Below are 18,622 nucleotides of genomic sequence, written 5' to 3'. Positions count from 1 at the left end.
TCCTGCGAGGGTTGGCTAGGTACCTCTACTTTAGGGAGGAGCGACTGTTTGGAGGCTCCGCCCGTCCCGGACTGTCAGCGCTGCACACCAGCGCCACCAGACCTGCTAGTGTTTACTTGCATCCCTGAGTACCGTATCTAGATACCTAGGGACATGGAGAAGGTAGGGACAACTCTGCAAAGAAACCAGCAGACATTTGATGGACATTCGTGACCAAGGCAAAATACTTTTGAGATCTGCCCGTCTTGAAACCATGAGTCTGGCCATCGAGAAAGAAACTCCGCCTGCCGCGCCCGCCCCGTCTACTGCGCCTCGTGTTCCATGCTGGGTACCTGTCCTTCTGTCCACCCCTGTCGCCTCATAACGAGCTGGGATTGGGTGCTTCTTCCATCTGCAACTCACTCATGCTGCAGCAGCTTGACATGCTGCTGGAGACCCCCCCCCCTGGCGCCTACGCCTACGTCAGTGCAGAGCAGGAGCAGATCAGCGAACCGTGAACTTTCGACTCGAACAGTGGGCTATGGATTGGCGGATAGTGAATACCTGGTGAACAGTGGAGTGCAGAGCAGGGACAGACAGACAATCTGTATTCTTTTTCTTCTTCGTCTGATTCCCCTTTTGTGAAAGAAAGAAAAGGGGGCCGGTCTGGCTGGATTGATTTCTCGTCCCGATTCGGTGCTGCTGCCCTGACGAATGCAATTCATTCATCCATCTCATCCCTCTCTCTCCCTCTCTCTCTATCTCTCTCTCTCTTGCGCGCGTCCCTCGTTTTGGAGGGGACAAATTATCGAACCTTCCCTACGTTCTTCGTTCCCCTTACTCAGTACTACTACCTGGTCTACGCGATATTTTCCTAGCTACCTCAGGTACCTTGCCTACCTGCCTAGACCTAGGCAGTTAGCTTAGCTGCTCTTTCCTTGCCGTACCCGACTTTGGCTTTCCTCCTGCTGCTTCTCTCCCCTTCGTTTCTTTCCACTCATCCCTGAGCTTCATTTCTCCTCCTGGCTGAGGTGCAAAATCATCTATTCAATACAAACCTCCGACGGGCCTGCTAGTGTCCCTTTTGCGTCACGAGTGCGCACACTGGTTCCCGTCTCCTGGCTGCTTTCTGGCGATGGTCCCGGAGTCCCACCCGTTTCCATTTCCATCTCCATCGAATCGAGCTAAGGTCCTTGACTGCGCGGCTCTCTTGGCTTGAGGGGATTCTCCACCTCGAATCCCATCCTGCATCCCGTCACCTTGCCTCATCTGGCGTGCCTCACCAAGAAACCCATCATTCATCCAGAACCATCCCGTCACTAGGAACGGGCCACCACTACTACTCATCTACGTTACCCTAAGTGCCCAAGTGCCTCGTTGCGTCTGCACATCCCCACTCGCGGCACTCTGCCATACGCGTCACCAATCAAGGAACTGCACCTCTTGGAATACCACCCCCCAAACAACGTGCCCTCTCTTTTGTCACGTTGACCTAGTGTCAGACTCGCCCATTCTTGTATCTCAACATTCCTCTGTCAGGCCAACTTCACCTCCCTCCCTCCCCGACCACCGCCCATTTTGAGTTGCATCAGACGCAACCTCCTATAGCTCTCTACACTGACGACTTGGACGCTGACTCCGGATTCCCTTGTTGACGGCCATCACTCACTGGGCCCGGCCCTCACGGCTCTCAATGCCCTTCGAACCCCTGCCCCTCCCCTCCAAGCCCCCCTCACCACTCGGGACCCGGAGAATGCTCTCCAACCCGTACTCCCGCCGCTCTTGGCGCCCGATGCTGCTCATGACCCTCGGCCTGCTCGCCATCTTCAGCTTCTACAACCAAACGCAGTTTCGAGAGCAGACCGTCCATGTGCAGCGCGCCATTACCGATGGCCTGCAGACCATCTATCAAGCAGGGCGTACCCACAACAACACCCTATACCAGCAGGGCACCGAGGATCACGTTGTCCGCGAATATGACTTTGGCACGAACCCCTGCCGCGACTTTCCTGACACCCAGGGCATCCTCACCGTCATGAAGACGGGCGCCACCGAGGTCTTCGACAAGCTGCCCACACAGCTCCTGACCAACTTTCAATGTCTGCCCGACTTCCTGCTCTTCTCTGACCGCGAGCAGCAAGTCGGCCAGTGGCATGTCTATGACGCCCTCGCCGACGTTTCCGACAAGGTCAAGGCCGACAATCCCGAATTCGACCTGTACCGCACACAGGCCGAGTGCCCTGTCGCCCAAAAGTCTTGCCTCAACACCTACCGCGGTGCTGCTGCTACTGCCGCATGGAGTCTCGACAAGTACAAATTCCTTCACATCATCGAGCGCGCCTGGCAGATGCGCCCCAACCAAACATGGTACCTCTTTACTGAAGCAGACACCTACATTGTCTGGCCGAGCCTCGCCTACTGGCTCCAAACAAAGAGCCCCGTCGTCGACCCCCTCGAGGAGCCCGCTTATATCGGCAGCGGCGCCATGCTTGCGGGTATCCCGTTTGCCCACGGTGGCAGCGGCTATCTCCTCAGCGGCGCCATGGTTCGCAACCTTGTCGAAGGCGTCATTGGGTTGCCCGAATTCTACGATGACAAGGCGCGCAGTCACTGCTGCGGCGATCAGCTGGTCGCCAAGGCCATTCTCGAGAACGAGGGCATCAAGCTGCAGCACGCGCATCCCATGTTCAATGGAGAGAAACCTAGCACTCTGCCTTACGGGCCCACGCATTGGTGCGAGCCGATTTTGACCATGCATCACATGGACTCGGAGGAGGTCAGCGCCATGTGGCAGTTTGAGCAGACGCGCAAGAAGAACGTAAGTGCAGACCTCTTGGTCAGTTTAGCGTTTTGGCCACTAACCCGTTTACAGAACATCATCCTCATGAAGGACCTTTACAAGGCCTTTGTTGCGAACAAGATGGTCGCTGCACGCACCCATTGGGACAATCTCTCGGAGGACGTCTGCTACATCGATCCAAGCCCCTTTGTTCGAAAGAAGGCGGACCCCAAGACCCTGAAGCGCGAGAAGAAAGACGCCGACAAGAACTCTATCGAGGCAGAGGCCCACACCTCTCTTGCGGCCTGTGCAAGAGTGTGCGAGTATGAAGGTGTCGAGGAAGCCTACGAAGACGCTATTGAGGAGGCGGAGAATGAAGCCGTACGAGACGCTGCTGCCGCTGACCAGATCGACGGCCAGGGGGAAGCTAGTGGCCTCAACAAGCAGACGAGCTCGCGCCGTATGCGCAGGCAGCTTGAGCAGAAGATGGCGGCGCGCAACCCGCTCGACCGCCGCTGCTTCCAGTACCGCTACCACAACGGTATCTGCTGCACCAGCCGTAGCTTCAAACTGGGGGCGCCCCGGCGCGAGGCCAAGGGCAACATGATCGACAAGCCGACCGACGTATGGCATAGCGGGTGGCACCTGCAGGGTATTGAAGACTGGATCAAGGCCAAGGGAGAGTGCGATGAGCCTAGGTGGAAGATTCCCGACAAGCTATAGCGATGTTGCTCTCCTTTTTTCTTTCTTTGTTTCCTTTTTGCGTCTTTCCCCTTCTGATTCGGTTGGGTTGGGCTCGGCATTTATAGACATGGCCCGGCGTTTGGTATAAGGACCAGGAAGGAATACTGGACTGGCGGCGTCACGGGAGTTTGGGGCTAGCGACATGTTTCTTTTCATATGATGCGCCCGGGCGGACCGGGCTTCTTCTATAGCCTCTTCCAGTAAATAGAATGGAAGCGAGACATCTACCTAATGTCGTGCCGAGTTGTGCTCACCCACCCGCCTTTTACGCATAGAGGTTACAGCTCACAGGGGTGAGTCTCAAGTTCAACCTACCCAGTTCGGAGAAACGTCGAGGGGGGTAGTTAGTATAACTTTTAAGTAAATATATAAATTAACAATACTGTTGAACTAATATTAGGGGATTCCCTAGGGCGGTGATTAGGATGGTGATATCTGGGATTCATAGCTCTCAGGAGCACGTGAATCACGGCTTACGTGATCGGTGAATTAGACGGGTATATCTAACCCACGTAGGTAGCGGTAATTCAGAGATAGCATCAATCAATCAACAATCAACCATCACAAGCCTTATATCATATACCCTACCTATTCAGAGCTCGCAAGCATAGCAGAAGCACTGGATTGGGGTTCACATAAGCAGTGAAGCCCTCTCAACATAGCTTATACTTCGGATATATTACCCTCTTACTCGCTTATACTACCCTTTCCGGACAATACTATCTTAGAAATTTGGGGCCCGTGCCCCTTAAATTACACAAGCTACTACCCCCCGACGGTTCTCCGAACTAGGTAGGATGAACTTGAGACTCACCCCTGTGAGCTGCATCCCGTTGCGTATATGGTGTTACTTTGGCATGGATAAAGTAAGCGGCTGAATAACCCCTTGAGCATTGCGCATATATGGTCCTACCAAGACGGTGCAGCGGGTTGGGTGACGACAGCAGCTCCCGGCACTACGTCACACAGAGTAAGTGGTCAAAGCCATGTGGTATTGAATTAAGAATCTGGTATTCCATTCATGTCTCAAGGCGAACCTCCTGTAGGCTGGTAGCCCACAGGCGCCCCCCCCGCCCAGACTTGCCCGATCATGCATCCCCCCATCCCGCGTGTGCCATGCAGCGAAACGAAAGCAAGCAAGCCACACACCGAAACTTGATCCCGTCCACTCACACACCGCGCGCGCCCTCCCCCAACCGAAACCCAATGCTCGCCTACAACCAATGCGGAGGGTGCTGTGCCTGAAAAATCCAAAAATCGCAAAAGGGGGGGTGGTGGTGGTGTATGCGTGTGGGAAAAGCCACTGGTGATCGCCCAATGTATACATGGACCTCGCTCCAAAAATGCCCCCTGATCTCAACCATCTCATCTGTATCCTGCTGGCTTCATGCCGAAAAGAAAATGGCGTTCATGCTCTTTCGTCTCCGCACCTTGCATATATGCGTCTCTCATTTATGTGAATCCATGCGTGGAAAGAAAAAGTCTCAGATATATGCCCATCAAATGGTTTGTGATTTGTCGTGTCTCTTCTGTGTCGTGTCTCGTACCGACCCGCAAACGCCTCGCTCAAAACAAAGTCAAAATGGTCAAAAACTCGCACCTGGCAGCAGCCGCACCCGCGGGCCCCTCACGGCTTCTGCTCGGGTGGCGTCCTGCCGCCGCGGCTCGTATGCCGGCCGCAGCGGTGCGGCTTCTTGGGGCTGCGGAGGTGGCAGAACTCCTTGGCGTCGGCGGCGGCGGGCGGGCCGTACTTGGCGCTGACGGAGCAGTACTCGTAGCCGTGGCCGGCCGAGGCCATCCACTCGCGCAGGTGGCGGTGCAGCTCGCAACGCGAGATGCCGCACTTGCGACAGTAGACCTGGCCCCTGACGCGGAGGCGCTCGAGGGCCTGAATCTGCGCCTGGCGCTCAGCGGCCGAGGACGGCTCGGGGTGCGGCTGGCGCTGCACGGGGGCGGCGGCGGGCGTCGGGGGCGATGACGACGACGACTCGGCGCGCTCGTCAATCTTGGGCATGCGGGGCGCGGAGGAGGGGTGGACGAGGGGGCCGGCGCCACGCCATGCCCACTCCAGGTCGTTCGGCCCTTCGCGGCGCGTGGACAGGGGGACGGTGCCGTGCATGCGGCGGTGGATGTCATAGAACTGCTTGTTGACGAGGCCGAGGCAGGTGCTGTCAATGGGGTCGAGAAAGTCAAAGACAGCGTAGTGGAGTTCGGGAGGCAGATCGGTGATGAGCATCCGGCTCGAAAGGCGATGGGTCTGCGAAGGCGGCTCGTAGTCCATGACGGAGTAGGAGCGGCGAGGAGGCGGCAGGGGAGGGCGGGGCCGCTGGGCTTGCTCGCCGGACGCGGTGTGTTCGGCGGGCTTCCTGGCAGCGGCATGTTGGGCTGCCAGAGATCGGTCGGGAAGAGCGCGATGTGACATGTCGCCAGCATGAGAAGGCGTTGTTTCGGGCGGTGTGGGCACGCTCGACTCGGTGACCGGAGAGTCGGTGGAGGACCAGCCGCGGCGGGGCGTTCGCCAGCCGGCACGTTTCTTGTTGAGCTCGTTCATCATGGCCGTGTGCTCCTCGCGCGTCATGGTCTTGTTCTCAGGCCGAGAAGCGACGCTGGCGCCCATGAGGATGCGAGCGGCGACGGTGGCAGCGGCAACGCGCGAGACGTCGTTGATGGGCGAGTCCTCGGGGATGGCAGAGACGCCATGGTTGGCGTACGACGAGGGAAAGACTTCGACCATGGTGGCGGTGAACTGTCGACCCTCAATGTTTGTGAGGAGAGAACACCAGCTGAGGTCTGGCGTGGAGTTGATGGGTAATAAGTGGTGGTGGCGGTGGTGTTTGCCAAGTACAATCAGGTAAGGGCCAATGCGAGAGTGACGCTTCGGCTCGTGTCGTAGTGTTTGAGGTGATCGTCGGTGCAATCGAAGTTTGTTTCGTAGTGTTGTGCTTGTAGCTTCACTAGCAAGCTCATGGATAACTGAGTAGTGAAAGAAAAAGGGGGGGTAGTAAGGGCCAGGACTTGAGAGAGGCGAAAGGTGGGCTTGCCTTATATCAGGCGGAAGGACGGCGGGTGGGGGAATCGTGGGGTGTTGTCTTTTTGGGTGAAGCGTCATTCGGGATCCCAGTGGCAGTGACAAGTGACGAGCTAACGGAGGATCAACGGAGATGAAGTATTCGTTAGCACAGGGACCGCCGGGGCGGAAGATCAGGAGCGGGAGAAGGCGGATAGAGGGGAGGCGACAGAGGGCAAAGATGACTGGGAGAAACGGTGAAAAGGTACACCGTGACGAGGGAGGTGGTGTGATGGCCCCGGACTAGGGACCGGCAGCCAGCCCTGAACCACAATTTCGACGATGGTCCCCTACTTTGGTGCTGGTCCAATGTCTCCTTCCCAGAAGATACAGTACCACATGGATAAACGGGGAGGGGAAGCGACGGGGGAGGCAAGGCGTGGCTTGCCACGAGATGGGAGCCCACTTTCTTGACGTCGACAAAGATCGTGAGTGGGCATCAAGTCGGCCACGGTGGACGGTCTGGGTCTAGCTGGACCCATATCGCCCGCTTAGGCAGGGGCAGGGGCAGGGAACGAACAGTTCTTTGAGTGACCTACCTACTGTAAGTAGGTACCCAAGGTACCTCCGAGTCACCGCTAACCGGTTTACCCAGACCGACCGTTTCCCTTCGTCTGTCCGAAATCCTTCCCCGTCAGTCGCCAACGCTGTATCAAAATATGTTCAATATCTGAAATGCCTGCTGCATGTAGATGCAGGCAGATACAGAGACGCGATTTGGCACTAACCCAAAGGACAGGCTCGGGCATCGGACAGACTCGCGTCACCCTGGGCTGCGTGGGTGGTGCAACAGCCCAAAACGTGGGGTGACACCTCTCCAGACCTGTTTATCGTCACACTCGAGCAACCAGTCGCACCAACCCAATAACATGTTCGAGCTTTCGAGCTGCGCTTGCTCGCTTCATTGGCGGCGGGCCATGCCAAAGAAGAGTATTCTTCGGCTGGTCTCGAGCCAAACGAGGAGAGTTCCCTAGCAGACCTCATCGGTTCTTAATTACCTTGAATACAACCATGCATCTGTCACGAGTCGCTGCATCAGAACACGCACCCAATCTCCATCACCCATCACCGACAGACCATCCCACGCACCTTCTCACACCCTCACGCAGGCCAACACTCTATCTGTCTATTCCTGGCTGGCCTGTCGGAGCAGCCGTGGCTGGACGAGTCGCTGTCACCGCAGGCGAGACACCGTCATTCCAAGCCGATTCGCCCGTTTGCTCGTAACGCCGAAACGCCCTCGGCCTAGACAGCCCTCACCAGCTGAGGCCCCTCCCAGTGCCCTGATCAGCGTCGATGCTGCAGCGCTTCCGCCCTGGTAGACAAGACGGTCGATCGCTCGATCTCCCAGCGGGGAGCGGCGCCACGGCGCGGCTGCTTGTGTTGTGTGACAACCACCACGTCCGAAAGGGCCATTCATTGTGTAACCTTTAGTTTTTCTTGTGGCTGCTGAATTTTTTTCTGTTCGGGGTTCGGCGAGTCAACCGCGACTACAACCCGGCCGAGGCAATGAAATCTCAGCAAGTCGAGGTAATCGCTATCTGGAACCGCTTCGATGCCACCACGACCTGATTGACGCTGCTCTGCCTGGCAGGCCAAGATTGATTGATATGATCAGATCATTGCGAACACCCGTTTCGCCACCGTTTCTGCCGGATTTCCTTCAACACGCAACTGCAAAATCTCCACTCCATCAGCGTCAGATCCTCTGCTTCGAGGCCATTCCGTCACCAACCAACGCCCGCTTATTAGATGTTGATCTTCTAGTCATGTACAGTAGACCTCACACGAAGAATCTCAGGGTCCCGCCATGACGTCGATCCGCTCCCTCGGCGCAGGGAATTACATGGGATCCATGCCGTGCACTGCATTTGTCCTATCCACACTGCTCCATCAGAGAGAGAGGATCCAATGCTCACATTCAGAAATTGTTCATGTGGTCGTGGTGGCATGTTTACGAACATTAGTTTAACGACCGCAAAAGTGCAATGCGGCGCTACTGCACACAAGCACCGACGAGCGGGCGACCCTCTCTCTCTTGGCGCCCCGTATGACGTCGATGATGCTGGTGTGATCCTTTGCTGATGTCTTGACGTGAGGCTCAGAGACGATCGCCTTGGCCCCACGCATAGTGCCGCCATGTCGATTTTGCACCCTTGGTGCCTGCTTAGGCTTGTTCTGGAAAGCGTGAGCAATTACTACAAAGTACTTCAATTCACCACAGCGCAAGTCACCGCAGACGCTGCAGCTTTCCGCGGCTGTGAGGAGCAAAAGCATCACTGGCATCATGAGACTGGCTGAGTGCGGTGGGCCCCAGGCCTCCTTAGCGTTCATGCGCCTGGCCTCGCATGAACATACTCACCAAACCATGGCATGGACAATGCATCTCACGGGTTGTGGAATAAGCGAGAGGGTAAACAAGAAGCATCCGTGGTTCATTAGACGTTCGCAAACTCCCGGCTAGGATGGATGTACAACAATGTGAAAAGCAGCGTCGTGACATGGCAAGACCACCTCCCCTGCCCCCCTTTTCCTTTTCACCCGTGAAATCAATGGCCTTAGGATCGAGATAGATTCAAAGCCGTATACTCTCGATTGCATAGGCCAAAAAAAAAAGAGAAAGACAAACAAGCTCCGACGAGCCTGCTCAACCTCATCTTGTCCCGTCCTTCGTGCCATGCTTCGTCAAAAAGGGGGTATCTGCTGACTGTCCATGGCTTCGTCAAATCGTCCACATTCCGCAGGCAGGCGCTCGTAATGCGCTGCTCATTCTTCTCCTAGGGCGGCAGCGGTGGGGGACCCCTACCGCCCCTTCTTCTCTCGGCGAGGACATGGCCTCGCGCTGGTGCTTTCGGCGGTTGCCCTGTCATCCGGAACAGGACGCACGAACTGGCGCGTGTTACCGGAGACAGCGAGCCGCGAGGGGCGCTCAGATGGCGATCCAGATGAGCATGATGACCACGTCCATGCCCTTGCCCTCGCCGCCGTCGTACTTGTAGGACCACATGCCGTCCTTCTTCTCGTCCCAGAACGCGCCGGTCGAAGAGTGCATGCCGCGGCGGCCGACATGGGGCTTGCCGTCGGTGGCGGTGGGTGCTGCCTCGGTCGAGGTCGAAATGTGAGGCTCCTCGGACGAAGCCTCGGTGCCCTTGGACTTGTTGAGCGACGACGTGGGGACGAGGTGCTGCACGATCGTCGAGTTACAGGCAAACTTGAAGCTCGGTGCGGCGGCGCCGGAGGGGGTCGACTCTGAAATGACGGCCTTCAGGACGGAGGACTAGGGAGTGCGCTGTTAGCGGAGAGTAAGCGAATAGGAAAATCGTTTGGCAGGTCGTACGATGATGGACGAGTTCCATTCCGCGGTGAGCGCGTGGTCGTAGAACTCGACGCTGCCGATGGCGCTCTGGCAGGCCTGTTCACGGGGTCAGTTGGTTTGTTGCTGGCACCATGACAAATGTGATGGGGGAAACATACATCGGTCGCAATCTGCTTCAGGCGAGTGAAGGCGATGGGCTGTTGCTCGGTCAGTCACGAGTCATGGGGCGTGCGATCGTCTGCTGGCGATGCTCACAGGAGTAGGTCCAGTTTGAGCGGCCATTTTGTAGGTGGTGTGGAAAATGTGAGGTAGTAAACAACGAGGATGATTCCGTGATCGACAGGGTCAAGACAGCTCGAGAGGGGTCGTAGAAAAGGCGATTGTTGGGTTGCGGAACGTAAATCTGCGGGGAAGGAGCTCCAGATGGTGTTGTTGGTATGTAGGGGTAAAAGAAGGTCAAAAGGGTGGTGTGGTTGTGGTGAGGCCAGAGATTAATTCTGTTTGGCATCCCGCGTCGCATCAACCCCGGACAGCCACCACCCTGCAAGGCAGCGCGAGGGGCAACCGTGACTGGAGATGAGGTTGGCTTAGCTCAGCAGAGGCATGTGTCACATGATTTAATCATCCAGGCGTCTCCTGATAGCGGTAAAGCTTCGGCACAGCAGTGCCGTCTCGAGGCCCTCGTGCTCGTCGATTGGCCAACCATTATGTGCGCTGGATGCACGTGCCCTTGTCTGTTGCTGTTGCTGTTGCTGTTGCTGTTGCAGCAGGCCGAGAAAGCTTGAGGAGGCGCCCCATTGAGTGCCAAGTGGGACGGGAGAGCTTCCCAGCCTTGAAGCTCTGCCCAAGACCTGCGACTACAGTACTTTTGACTCTCTTTTTCACCCCATTGCACGCCGACTATTTCCAATAAATTCCTCAACAGTATCCCGTAGGCATTGACTCGTCTCTCGTGGCTCTCCCGAAGACAGAGACTGAGAGAAGATTCGAAAAGAAAAAGGAACGCCGTCCACAGATTCTCTACGCTTCGACGTTTCGCCAAATCCTAAACCCTACGTCGTCCGGGTAGACATATCGTCATAACCCCCGCCAACTGAAAACCCAAAACAACCTCGATCCTTTCCCATAGGCATCCCGACCACTCACTCGCCAGAATGTCGAGCCAGCCCCTCCTCCAGACTGCGCCGGGTACGTCTTGTCTGCGCTTCGCTGTATCTACCATAATCGTCAACTGACATCCTTTCCTTTTCCTCTTTTCTAGGCAAGCGCATCGCCCTCCCGACCCGTGTCGAGCCCAAGGTCTTCTTCGCCAACGAGCGCACCTTCCTCTCCTGGCTCAACTTCACCGTCATCCTCGGCGCCCTCGCCATCGGCATGCTCAACTTTGGCGATCGCCCCGCCTTCATCAGCGCCTTCCTCTTCACGGGCGTCGCAATGTTGACCATGATCTACGCCCTGGCGACGTATCATTGGCGAGCCAAATCCATCCGTGTGCGTGGGCAGGCTGGTTTCGATGACCGCTTCGGCCCCACGTTCCTGGCCATCATCCTGCTGCTGGCCGTCGTCGTCAACTTTGTGCTGAGGATAACGTACTCCTCCAACGAGCACAAGCACCACGGCGGGGCCTAAGTGCTCAACAGAGACAGGCAGATGGAGTTGCAGTCGTGTGGCTCGGTGTGGCAGCGTCGAGGGGATCTCAAGAGGCGATGTGTGGGAGGAAAGAGGTGGCCCCAGGATCATGGTGACGAAGTCAGGCTTTGAATCGAACAGATGGGAGGACAGGCGTGGGGGCGGGGTGTACAGTAAGATTGATCTTACGAGTTTACTGAATTAGACAGAATGCATTAGCAAGGAGCAAGGTTTTTGCGACAGACAATCATTTCAGCCTATACAGCTTATTTTGTGATGTGTTGTTAAATAATCAGGTTTGTTGCATCGTCGCAACCTGTCTTTCTTCCTGGCTGGAGCAAAAACAGCTCCCCTCCAGGGCACGCTTCCTATTTCGGCATGTTTGATACATTCCCACCCCGTGGTACCTTTGCCTTGAACGCCCAAAAAGATACAAACATCAGAACCCAACGGTCGGCCGCTATCCGTTCCGCCACAGCAACATGCCGAGGTCCTCCCCGAGCGAACGGAGTCCTGTCACTCAGGCAATTGTACCGACACGCCTTCTCGCGCCTTGAGCTCCGGCACGGGCACCGCCGATAGGAAGATGCTCAGAGACATGGCGACCCTCGCAGATGGCGGCGGCACAACCGCCCTCTCGAACCGTCTCTCCATGACCTCAAAGTCATCGTCGTCGTCGTCGCTCCCCTCGGACGCAGCGTCCGCCGCCCCCCTGCTAGGGAACACCGTCTCGTCCACGACCTCCTCGGCCTTTCTGTCCCGTAGCGGCACCGCATAGAGCATGTTGTACTGAAACCACTGCCCGCCCGCGCCCGTCTCCGCCCCCGCCTCTGCCGCGAGGTTCCGCTTCAGACACTCGGCAATGGTCAGCATCTTGCACACCTCGTGCGGACGGGCGTGCAGCAGCGCCACGGGCGGGCGGGGGTCGCCGTCGTCTTTCCGGAGATGTCGCAGCAGGTGCGCGACGCGCTTCTGGATCTTGGACGAGGAGAGGACGAGGGCCGGGAGGATGTCGTATTTCGTCTTGAGGTCGGCGAGGACCGAGACGTGCGCCGCGGAGAGCGGGACCGGCGCGGGGGCTGACCCTGCTGCGGTGCGGTGGCGGCTGTCGGGTTTTTCGCTGCTCTTGCTGGCCGGCAGGGTTGCGTCTGAGGAGGTTTTCGGCTTCTTGGCTGGCTTGGGTGGTTGTGCTGGTTGTGCTGCCTTGCGCTTGCTGCTGTGTGGGAGCTCCTTTGAGAGGCCTTGTGTTCTCGCCATTCCGCTCAATGGACGGTGTGCGCCCTCTGTTGAAATGTGTTTTGCTTTCTTTCTGGCGAGCTGAAGCAATTGATAGTCCCCGCGTGGTGTTTGCACCTGTAGCGAGGGTATGGATGGGGTGCGGGTCTGAATTGTAGGTTTCGAAGATGTGGGATCGAAGTCTGCAAGGAAGCCTGTCAGTTTTTGGAACCCCACCACCAAACGCCGGGTGGAGCTTGGACCCTTGCGACGTGGGTGCTTACAGTACCCCCGGACAAACGTCCAGTTGTGTGGGAAACACGCTCACCTCGTCCTACCTTGCCTTGCAGGATGAATGTTTGTTTTAGTCTCACAGCTTGGCGTGCATCGAAATCGTGTTCTTCACGTCTACATAGGAGCCCTATCGACCATGATCTGCTCCTTTGGCCACTTGAGCAGCTCCGCCAGCTCTCGGTGATGAGACAGCTGAAGATCAATCTCTGCCATCAGTGGCTTCGCCCAACCCCTGCTGTACCAGTAGCGGCCTTCCAATATGTTGAGAAATACACAGTAATAGGACAGGAGCAGGAGAGCGTGCGGGTTCAGGGCCTCAATGTCAAGCATGATCCGCTCCGGAATGACGTACGGCCAGAACATGACCATGCCGCTCTCGACACTGACGCCGGCGTGCGCCAAGAGCCGGGTGACCTTCATCAACTCGTTTATCGCCTTGAGGTAATCGTCCCTAAAGTCTGCCCGCATTCCGCCGTCAAAGGCAGATTCAAGGCGCTTCAGCGCTTGGTATACATCCCGAGGCAGGCACGAGTTCTCGAGGGGTGGGTGTCTATCACAAGTCAGTCTGGCCGCTGCTGGCTGGTTCATGGGCTAACGCTACGTACGGGTTCATGGGATCGTCTACATCTGTGATCCAGACGCTCCAAATGATCGGCGCAAAGCTCGTGCGCGGAATGTAGTTTACAAATTTCTGCATGATGGACTGGATGCCGCGCACAAAGCTGAACAGCTCCAGTATGGACGGAAATGGCGTCAGAAGCCGCTGGTTTTCTGAGCGTGCTGGCAGCAGATACACATACAACACGACGATGCTGGCGAACGAGAATATGGGTTTCCAGTTGTCGCGGTTAACGTCAAACATGAGCGGCGTGAAGCCCTCGAGGCCGAGCGACTGGTGGTAGGCTGCGAGGGTAATGTACATCTGTCGCTCGCTGGGCACGAGCTGCGCTTTGTGGACGGCGGCCACGGCGAGCATGCCGTGCATGACGTACGAGTGCTTGTAGCCCTCCTGCGGGACGGTGACCCGCCAGACGTGCCTCATGTCCTCGCGCGACGTCAACGTGTCGCACGTTGATATGGTGAAATGGTGCATGAGCTCGAGATCTCGACTGTTCCAGCCAGGTGGAGGAGATGGCGCTGCCACGGGCCCAGTCAGCCTTGGATCAAGGGCAATGTCGAGATGAATGAAATCGGTAGTGGAAGTAGCCGTCACTGATGCCGGGGATCCCACTACAGACGGAGGTTCCTTGGGCGTTCGAGTGTCACTGGAGACGTCTGTGAGGGCATTGCCACCTGCAAGGCTGCAGGGTATGCCCTGACGTGTGCAGTGAAAACATGACGGATATGTCTCATCGCACTGGAGATAATGGTCAGCACCGGCTTCTTATGATACGGCCACGATACGATGGCTACAAATCCCAACTCTCGGTATATGTGAGCTACTTACCTTGACTTTTCGACGCTTGCAATCTTTGCATCCTTTGCGAGACTTTGTGTGAGATCGTCTTGAAGTCAGCATTGTTCCAAGTATACCCTCAACGTCACATGAATGCGACGAGGTTGTGGCATGCTGTAGAGAGATACGCGGGTTCGGATCCAGCGAGGGTTATGAGCTCAAAACATCTGTAAAGCGGTGCCTGGCACTGCCTGGATAGCTGGGAATGGCCTGTACCTGGCTCGGTTTTGTCGTTTGAGAGTGGGTCTCCAACCCGAACCCGAGGGTGACCTCTGAAGGAGTCGTATAGAATGCGAACTACTATGTACACGGCGCCGTCACCTGCTGATTATTCCAGTTAGGTAGACTGTTGGCGTAAGATCAGATTGGCTCCCGTGTCCCGGAGTACCATCTGCTTGTGTGAGACATGAAGAACATGTCAGTGTCTTTTCCTTCTGGCACATTAGAAAAGATACCGAGTAACCTATCGCAAATAGTTGTATAAACGTCGTATCCTGTCCTTTCCAGGCGACGCTTGGCTTCAAGAACACAGCTTTTACGAAGATGTTTTGCATGTAGGGCACCCCGATTGATCTACAAAGTGCGGTCAACATGACATGTCGCCCTACGCACCGGCAACAAACTCTCTGCTCTCATCTCGTTTTTTTGGACTATGAAGCTAAGTTCAGGCAACGCCTCCTGTCCAGCATGGCTAAGAAGCGCGCAACAACGCACACAAGCGAACAGTTGCACTCAGTCCTGCAATGTAGTCAATACAGAAAAATGTCAGATAACGTTGTCTCACTGTGCCATGCCATACCCAACAGCTACGATATTCAGTGACCCTACCACATTCTTGATGTTGGCTTCGCTTATGAAACATGCAACCCGACTTGCCTAGGCATCATTGGTGCTTGTTGTCTCCTTTCTCATGACCAACTTTTCCGTTTGCAGCTGTAATCCATGCCTAGACGAGGTCGCGTCACAAAACAATGAACGAAACAGGTAAGGGCCCTCTGCCATGGTGGGTTAATGTGGAGCGGTAACCGCGTTCAAAGGCCAGGAGTCCAGATTCGGGCCGCCTCTCTGGCTGCTGTTTGACGCGGGTAGGGAGCTTGGGCCAGGGCTTCAGAGCTCGAACTGGCGGTCGATCACATCATGGGAAAAAGGGTGATTGGAATGCATCTTGACAGCCAAAGGCATTTCGACGCCCAAAGGAATTGCCATGAGAATGCCATGGAATTTTGTGCTGTGCCATAGCGCATTCTCAACAACAACACCATTTCTCACCTAACGAGTGTCGCTGAACAGAGAGGCCTGCGCATCCCGACTACCAGCTGTGGTTCTCAGCGACCCATTTGGCCTGCAGTAGCCTGTCCGGCACAGCCGAGCTCTCGCGAGCCGGCTCCAGGGTCGGTGCTCCAAGCGTGATTGGCCTCTGGACAACCATGCCGGCGCAGGACCAGCTTCGCGGATCACGGAAGCTACCCGAAGCCCTGGCTTGACTCGCTTCGACACGTCAATAGCATCGACGATAAGTTGCGAGGATCGAGAAGCCCCATCCGCGTGGAAAGCTTCGAGATCCCACTCCGACCCCGGCGCTGCGACTCGTGCTGCAAGCAGCCTGCGAAGGTTTCCCAGATAAAGCTAGGCTTCGCATGACGGTGACACAAGCCAGCAGACAATCGACTTGCAGTCAAAGCATAATGATGAACATCGCGAATTGACGGAATTGACTCGGTGCCAGGTGGTGTGATTGGTCAGGCATCATCTTGTTATGCGCAAGGTCGCCCATAAAGTCGCCGTGATGGTACAGTACAGTAAGGTAAGTAGATCAAGATCGTGGTGCCCCTGGACCGTAGGCACTGAGGGACCAAATGAAGGTTTTGACGTGACTCTGGACTATTGTGCACCATTTGCTGGGATTTGGCCTGTCGAAATCAGTCGCCCTGGCTTCCACCTGGAATCAAAAGCAAGCAAGGGAGGCTGATGGTCAGCTATCTGCCGGGTCATCTCTCGAATCATTAGGCATGAAATGAGGGATCCAGGTCTCTTCCATGGATCGAAGACGTGTGGAAGGCGGAGGCCCCAGCCTTCATTTCAGCTCGGGATTGCACCCTCGTGTTAAAGTACCGCGCTATCAGAGGACGGGCATCCGAGACCTGGCGTTGCTACCCTGGGCTGGGTGATGTGTCACGTTTCGAACAATGATCCCTGTCTGCGAGCCCAGAATCCACACAGGTCAAGGTGAGGCAACCTGGGAAGATGCAACATGTGTCATCCTGCCGCCTCAAGCCGCGAGGCGAAGATCCCTTCAATAGGACGTTGATCTGGTGGCACAGTGATATTGGTGGCGGGGTGGGCGAAAAGAGCAGCCGTAGAATGAAGCATAAGAGCGTGACAGGACGCAAAGATCTGGACGTTCGCGATTTCGCCTTGGTCCAGGCCGCGTCCTAATTCGAGCCGGTCTGTGACGAGCGCGATGAGTGGGTTGCAGCCTCCTCATCCTCATCCACCACCACTTGTCAATAAGTCTTGATGCAGGTGTCGAGGTAAGAAAGAAAAAGGGAGTCATGGCTGTCAATGCAATGTAATGATCAACCGCATTCGTTTGGCAAGGAGGCAGTGCCCCTCACCCCCTTCGAAATGACCCCTACCCTCTCCTTTCTTTCATCTGCTCCTCTGGGCGGATGGCCCTTGTAACCATGCACCCCAGATACAGTGGAAAGTACGCGTCGGCGCATGGAGGGGCAAACTTACTTGTAAGATGCGCAGGTATTGGCATTTTGTATACAGTACTCGGCAGCTTGTGTTTGCAGTATAACAAGAGACAAACATGAAACGCTCTGGATCGCATCGCTCCATGCTATTATGGAGGTCGGCCGTAGAATCGAGACGATGGGTTTGCGCCAGACCAACAGGAGGAAGATCCGATTCTCCATGCTTGTCTGTGCCTGTGTCCTTCCTGTTGCCCGTTTCCTGCGTTCCTTCTTCACTGGAGGAGGGGGCCGGAAAGGGGGGCTGCAGAAGGAAAGAGTTGCTGGGTACATCTGCACGGCCAGTCGTGTTTCCTGGCTCACTTCACTACGTCCTGTAGTAAGGTAGGTGGGTACCTACCTTCTCAAGCTTCTGTACAGTGAGTGAATGGGCACAGGTAGTTGGTGCCGAATATGGAGACCACTAGGCACCGCTAGGGAAGCAGCTATCTGCACGACACCATCATTTCGAGCAAGTTGGCGACGAAGCTGGGACCATTTATCTCCAGGCGTTTTTTTTTTTTTTTTGGGTAGCTTCCTCCGCATTCAGCTTGCGCTCCGACCCTGCTAGATTGTTGAGAGATAACGCGCCATGTCCTACCAAGGTGCACTGTTGAGGGCATCGCAGGTTGCCCGTTTCATTGATGGAGGGGAAGGAAGCGCGACCAGTCGCAGCTGCCTCGCTGTCATGATGCACCAACCGGGCCAGGCGAGAAGGCGACGAAGTGCACTTGTCTCTCGGCAGACATTTCTTCCCATTCTTCCCTGACAAGCCTGGCAAGCCTGGCAGGCCTGGCTCGTACTTGTCTCTCCATCATCACAAAGTGGGAGGAATACGCCAACCAACCACGACGACTCTCCACCCACCCCCCCCCCCCCTCCCCTTGCAGCCCTTGGCCCCAGGTCGCATTCACATTGGGTTGAAATTCGCCATCGCAGGCAGTAGGAAGAGAGGCACGACCTCAGGGCGTAGGACTCAGGACCCAGAGAGGACCCACACCACCTGCTCGACTGGACCACACCACACCTCCACCACGACGACGACTGCCCAGTGACTGCCCAGTGAAGGCATCTCACCTCAGGAGCGCCCGTGGGCCCCAACTTCCCGTGAAATCGACTGGCTCCCGGGCCTCGCACCCTACTCAACCCGTCCTACCCCAAGGCCTGCGCCCTCCCAAGCTGCTGCTATCCTGCCTGCCTGTCTGTCCTGTCTGTCCAGTCATTCCCCCCCCCGTTCAAACAAAGTCGCTCACTCGCCTCCCCTTTCAATCGGCAAAGGAAACCCCTTCAAACTCTAAAACCCTTTTCCCCCCACCCCACCCTAGCAGAGATAATGTACATCACGACGAGAGGTGGTGTGGGAGAGAACCAGCGCAACCGAGTGATACACTTCTTTTTTATTTTAATT

At 56.2% G+C, this 18,622-nt stretch overlaps 6 protein-coding genes across 6 annotated transcripts; 2 read left to right on the top strand and 4 right to left on the bottom strand.

The window, feature by feature from the left end:
• Positions 1 to 1,732: 1,732 nt before the first annotated feature.
• Positions 1,733 to 3,731, top strand: VDAG_00083 (uncharacterized protein; the record flags this gene model as incomplete). The annotated part of the gene is made up of 2 exons (XM_009651460.1): positions 1,733 to 2,797; positions 2,852 to 3,731. 2 exons carry the CDS (start codon positions 1,733 to 1,735, stop codon positions 3,479 to 3,481), a joined length of 1,695 nt encoding a protein of 564 aa, XP_009649755.1. The 3' UTR covers positions 3,482 to 3,731.
• A 1,398-nt stretch (positions 3,732 to 5,129) lies between these two features.
• VDAG_00082 (uncharacterized protein) lies at positions 5,130 to 6,236 on the bottom strand (the record flags this gene model as incomplete). The annotated part of the gene is made up of 1 exon (XM_009651459.1): positions 5,130 to 6,236. One exon carries the CDS (start codon positions 6,234 to 6,236, stop codon positions 5,130 to 5,132), a length of 1,107 nt encoding a protein of 368 aa, XP_009649754.1.
• Positions 6,237 to 8,984: 2,748 nt separating this feature from the next.
• VDAG_00081 (uncharacterized protein) lies at positions 8,985 to 10,167 on the bottom strand (the record flags this gene model as incomplete). Its single annotated transcript, XM_009651458.1, has 4 exons — positions 8,985 to 9,846; positions 9,907 to 9,981; positions 10,044 to 10,082; positions 10,141 to 10,167. 4 exons carry the CDS (start codon positions 10,165 to 10,167, stop codon positions 9,499 to 9,501), a joined length of 489 nt encoding a protein of 162 aa, XP_009649753.1. The 3' UTR covers positions 8,985 to 9,498.
• A 740-nt stretch (positions 10,168 to 10,907) lies between these two features.
• On the top strand, positions 10,908 to 11,741 carry VDAG_00080 (vacuolar transporter chaperone 1). The gene is made up of 2 exons (XM_009651457.1): positions 10,908 to 11,073; positions 11,147 to 11,741. Exons 1-2 carry the CDS (start codon positions 11,040 to 11,042, stop codon positions 11,512 to 11,514), a joined length of 402 nt encoding a protein of 133 aa, XP_009649752.1. The 5' UTR covers positions 10,908 to 11,039; the 3' UTR covers positions 11,515 to 11,741.
• Positions 11,742 to 12,030: 289 nt separating this feature from the next.
• VDAG_00079 (uncharacterized protein) lies at positions 12,031 to 12,771 on the bottom strand (the record flags this gene model as incomplete). The annotated part of the gene is made up of 1 exon (XM_009651456.1): positions 12,031 to 12,771. The coding sequence occupies one exon, from the start codon at positions 12,769 to 12,771 to the stop codon at positions 12,031 to 12,033; it is 741 nt and encodes a 246-aa protein (XP_009649751.1).
• A 366-nt stretch (positions 12,772 to 13,137) lies between these two features.
• On the bottom strand, positions 13,138 to 14,501 carry VDAG_00078 (C6 zinc finger domain-containing protein; the record flags this gene model as incomplete). Its single annotated transcript, XM_009651455.1, has 3 exons — positions 13,138 to 13,573; positions 13,629 to 14,316; positions 14,471 to 14,501. 3 exons carry the CDS (start codon positions 14,499 to 14,501, stop codon positions 13,138 to 13,140), a joined length of 1,155 nt encoding a protein of 384 aa, XP_009649750.1.
• Positions 14,502 to 18,622: the final 4,121 nt, after the last annotated feature.

The sequence above is a fragment of the Verticillium dahliae genome, genomic scaffold, assembly GCF_000150675.1.
Source record: "Verticillium dahliae VdLs.17 supercont1.1 genomic scaffold, whole genome shotgun sequence".
NCBI lineage: Eukaryota > Fungi > Ascomycota > Sordariomycetes > Glomerellales > Plectosphaerellaceae > Verticillium > Verticillium dahliae.
Note: the sequence above shows the minus strand (reverse complement) of the source record. Positions and strands in the feature narration are given on the sequence as shown.